The 3,562-nt window shown below is 37.9% G+C and overlaps 1 protein-coding gene across 1 annotated transcript; it reads left to right on the top strand.

The window, feature by feature from the left end:
• The first annotated feature begins 217 nt into the window (after nucleotides 1-217).
• LOC121136697 (60S ribosomal protein L37) lies at nucleotides 218-588 on the top strand. Its single transcript, XM_040737514.1, has one exon. It carries the CDS (start codon nucleotides 251-253, stop codon nucleotides 542-544), a length of 294 nt encoding a protein of 97 aa, XP_040593448.1. The 5' UTR covers nucleotides 218-250; the 3' UTR covers nucleotides 545-588.
• The last annotated feature ends 2,974 nt before the right edge of the window (nucleotides 589-3,562 follow it).

Genomic DNA, 3,562 nt, shown 5'->3' with positions numbered 1-3,562 from the left:
CAGGCTTCCACTCTCAGCTCTTGGCTTCACACTAGGAGCTGCAGCTGTTCTCAGCCAGGTTGTTCACTGACCGTATTCTGTGATCAGATGTGCTCCATAGCCTTAAGCTCCAACATCTTCCTTGGCAGATTTGCTGAGACAATTGGTAACTCTTAAAGGGGGGATTATTAACAAGAGAGGGAGAGTTTTTCACACATTAAAAATGGGAAATACGTCTTCCGGTCTCTTTGGCCTTGGCGGCAGAAGCAAGATGACGAAAGGAACGTCATCCTTTGGAAAGCGTCGCAACAAGACGCACACGCTGTGCCGCCGCTGTGGCTCGAAGGCCTACCACCTTCAGAAGTCCACCTGTGGCAAATGTGGTTACCCTGCCAAGCGCAAGAGAAAGTATAATTGGAGTGCCAAGGCTAAGAGGCGAAACACTACCGGGACTGGACGGATGAGGCACCTAAAAATTGTCTATCGAAGATTCAGACATGGATTCCGTGAAGGGACGACACCTAAACCCAAGAGGGCAGCTGTTGCAGCATCCAGTTCATCTTGAGGATTTCAGTCAGTCATAAAAATAAAATGTTCTGGTTTTGAAAACGAAAAAAAAAATGGGAAATACTATTAGAATGGAGGGATTTAGGTCTCTTGTATTATAATACACTGGATGGTTTGAAAATGGAACACTTACATGAGATGGTAACTAATTTAAATGGAATTTATGTAATGTAAATTATAAACATTATCAGTTTCATAATTTTCTGTCACTAAAAAAGTTGGTTAACATGAGTGCTAAGATAAAATTTTTAGAAAAACTTAGTAAAATGAACCATAGATATAATCAGATTGAGACAGAGGAATTTAATGGAGAACCAATTTCAGTGTTGCATTGTGAGGTTAGAAAGGAACAGCCTAAGGTTTTCAAACAACATCTTTAATTAATCCAGACACCTTACAGGAACAACTGCCAAATGATAGATATTCCCAAGGCTGTGCAAGAGTTAAATGGACTCTTGTGGAAATGCTAGATTTAAGCAGATTCAAGGAAATGATAGTCTCATGTGGCATGCACCTTTTGTGAAGCAGATGTTAAATTTGTGTTCCACTTGTGATAGAATTATCCCTGGAGACTGGAGAGACTTAGTCAAAGCAATTTTGGAGCCTGGTCCTCAGTTACAAAGGAGGACCTTGTGGAAAGATGAGGCTAAGACCATTGAAGAATGAAGCAGGGCTAGAGGGATGCAATTCTCCCAAGACCAAATTCTTGGGAGACTATGCTGATGTACAAAGGCAATCTCTTTATGATGACCACACCCTGTATTTATGGAACACAGCAGCTTTGAATGTTTGGGACAGAATTGGAGAAGTAGGAAAGAAAATTGAGTCACTTACTAAAGTTGTACAAGGCCCAAAGGAAGCCTTCATGGATTTCTTTCAAAGACTGATTTTGGCAGTAAATAGAATGGTATCAGATTCAGAAGTTAGACAAATAATAGGTGAATCTCTGGCTTTTGAAAATTGTAATTCACAATGTAAAAGGGTAATTAGGCCATTAAAGGCAAGATCAGCACCCTTGGAGGAATGGATCTGAGATGTCTCATAACCCTGATGATGTATGGATAGGAGAAGTGATTTCAAGGGGTGTGAAGAAAAATTAAAATGTCAAGTGTTTCAGTTGTGGCAAACAAAGTCACTTAAAAAGGGATCATAGGCAGGGCATTCCTTGGAACAAATTTTTTCTAAGCATAATTCAAACAGAACACCTCTCCCTTTTGGATTATGCAGAAGATGTGGCATAAGCAGGAATTGGACAAATAAATGTAAGTCAACAAGAGACAATCAAGGTAACCCTTTGATGTCAGGAAATGCCTTGAGGGGCCTCTTGCAGGTCCCCATGCCAAATTCAGTTCAGTCATTTCCTGTAACCATGGAGAGAACTCCTTTCCAAAAGCAATTAAAGAACCTAATACCTATTTTAAGAAGCCATACCCCTCTGGATTATAGAAGAGCTATAGGAGAGAGAACAAAAAAATTCAAGAGAAATTGTAAAGCAAATATTTTGGCAAACATCTATATATATGAATAAAGACTAAAATTAAAAATACAAATAAATGATGTCATTAAAGGTCTTTTAGACACAGGTACGGATATGGCAATAATTGCACCAGAATCTTGGCATCCAAATTGGCCTTTTCAGGAGGTAAATGTTCACCTTTTAGGGATTGGAAATTTATCTAAGGTAAAACAGAGTATGAGATGGGTCAAATGTATAAGGCCAGAAGGATAGAGGAAAGTTGAAGCCGTATGTGGCTAACATAGCAATGAACTTATGGAGATGCTATTAGTTACAATGGAATATTCAGATTAACATTCCTCCAACCTCAGAAACAAACCATACATTAATGTGTGTTTCTGAGAAAAATATTAGAAGGTATTATAAAGAACAGTCATGACCATTCAGGTTGTATAAGAGCAGGGCACAACAGTTGCTGATCTTTCAAAGGCACCAACAGCCCTACCTTTAAAATGGTTAACCTGTATGGGTTAAGCAATGGTCTTTAACAACTGCGGGTCTTAGAACACCTGGTACATCATAAAAACCAAAAAAAAGAACACCTGGTACAGGAGCAGCTAAATGCTTAGCATATTGAGGAATCAACCAGCACTTGGAATTTTCCTGTATTTGTTATTAAAAAGAATTTTGGAAAATGGAGAATGGTTATAGATCTCAGAGCCATTAATAAGGTGATTCAATCAATGGGTTCTCTACAGTCTTGAATTCCTTTGCCTTCTTTATTACCTAAAGGATGGCCTCTTATAGTTATTGATTTAAAAGATTGTTTCTTCACTATACCTTTGCAAGAAAAAGACAGAAAATTTAGCCTTCATGGTGCCTACTTATAATAATTCTCAGCCTGTTAAGAGATATCAATGGAAAATTCTCCCATAGGGAATGCTAAATAACCTCACCCTGTGCCAATATTTTGTAAGTCAGCCATTGGAATTAATATGTAAGCAATTTCCTCAATCTATAGTTTACCGTTATATGGATGACATTTTATTATTTGACTCAAATGTAGATACTTTAGAAAGGATGTTTGAAGAAATAAAGAAAATTTTGCCCTGTTGGGGATTACAAATTCATCCTGAAAAATACAAAAGAGGGGAGTATATTAATTATTTAGGGTATAAAAGAGGTCTACAGAAAATTGGACCCCAACAGGTACAAATTAGGAGAGTTTGATTCCTGACTCTTAGTGACTTTCAGAGATTGCTAGGACACAGTGTATCTGAGACCCACTGTAGGAGTAGAAAGATTGACCTGAATAATTTGTTCAATGTCTTCGATGGTGACACGGACTTAAATAGTTCAAGAAAATTATCAGCTGAAGCTGAGAGAGAATTGGCTTTGGTGGAAAAGAAATTACAGTATGCACATGTGGATTGTTTGGATCCAAAGCTAGATTGCATCTTGGTTGCTTTACTCTCTAAGCATTCTCCTACAGTAATGCAGAGGGAAGATGTTATCTTAGGATGGATCTTTTTTTAACCACATAAACAGAGTAAAAAAAAT

The sequence above is a fragment of the Mesocricetus auratus genome, unplaced genomic scaffold (assembly GCF_017639785.1).
Source record: "Mesocricetus auratus isolate SY011 unplaced genomic scaffold, BCM_Maur_2.0 Super-Scaffold_100676, whole genome shotgun sequence".
Classification (NCBI taxonomy): Eukaryota; Metazoa; Chordata; class Mammalia; order Rodentia; family Cricetidae; genus Mesocricetus; species Mesocricetus auratus.
The sequence above is the reverse complement of the archived record's forward strand: the minus strand, read 5'-3'. Positions and strand labels throughout refer to the sequence as shown.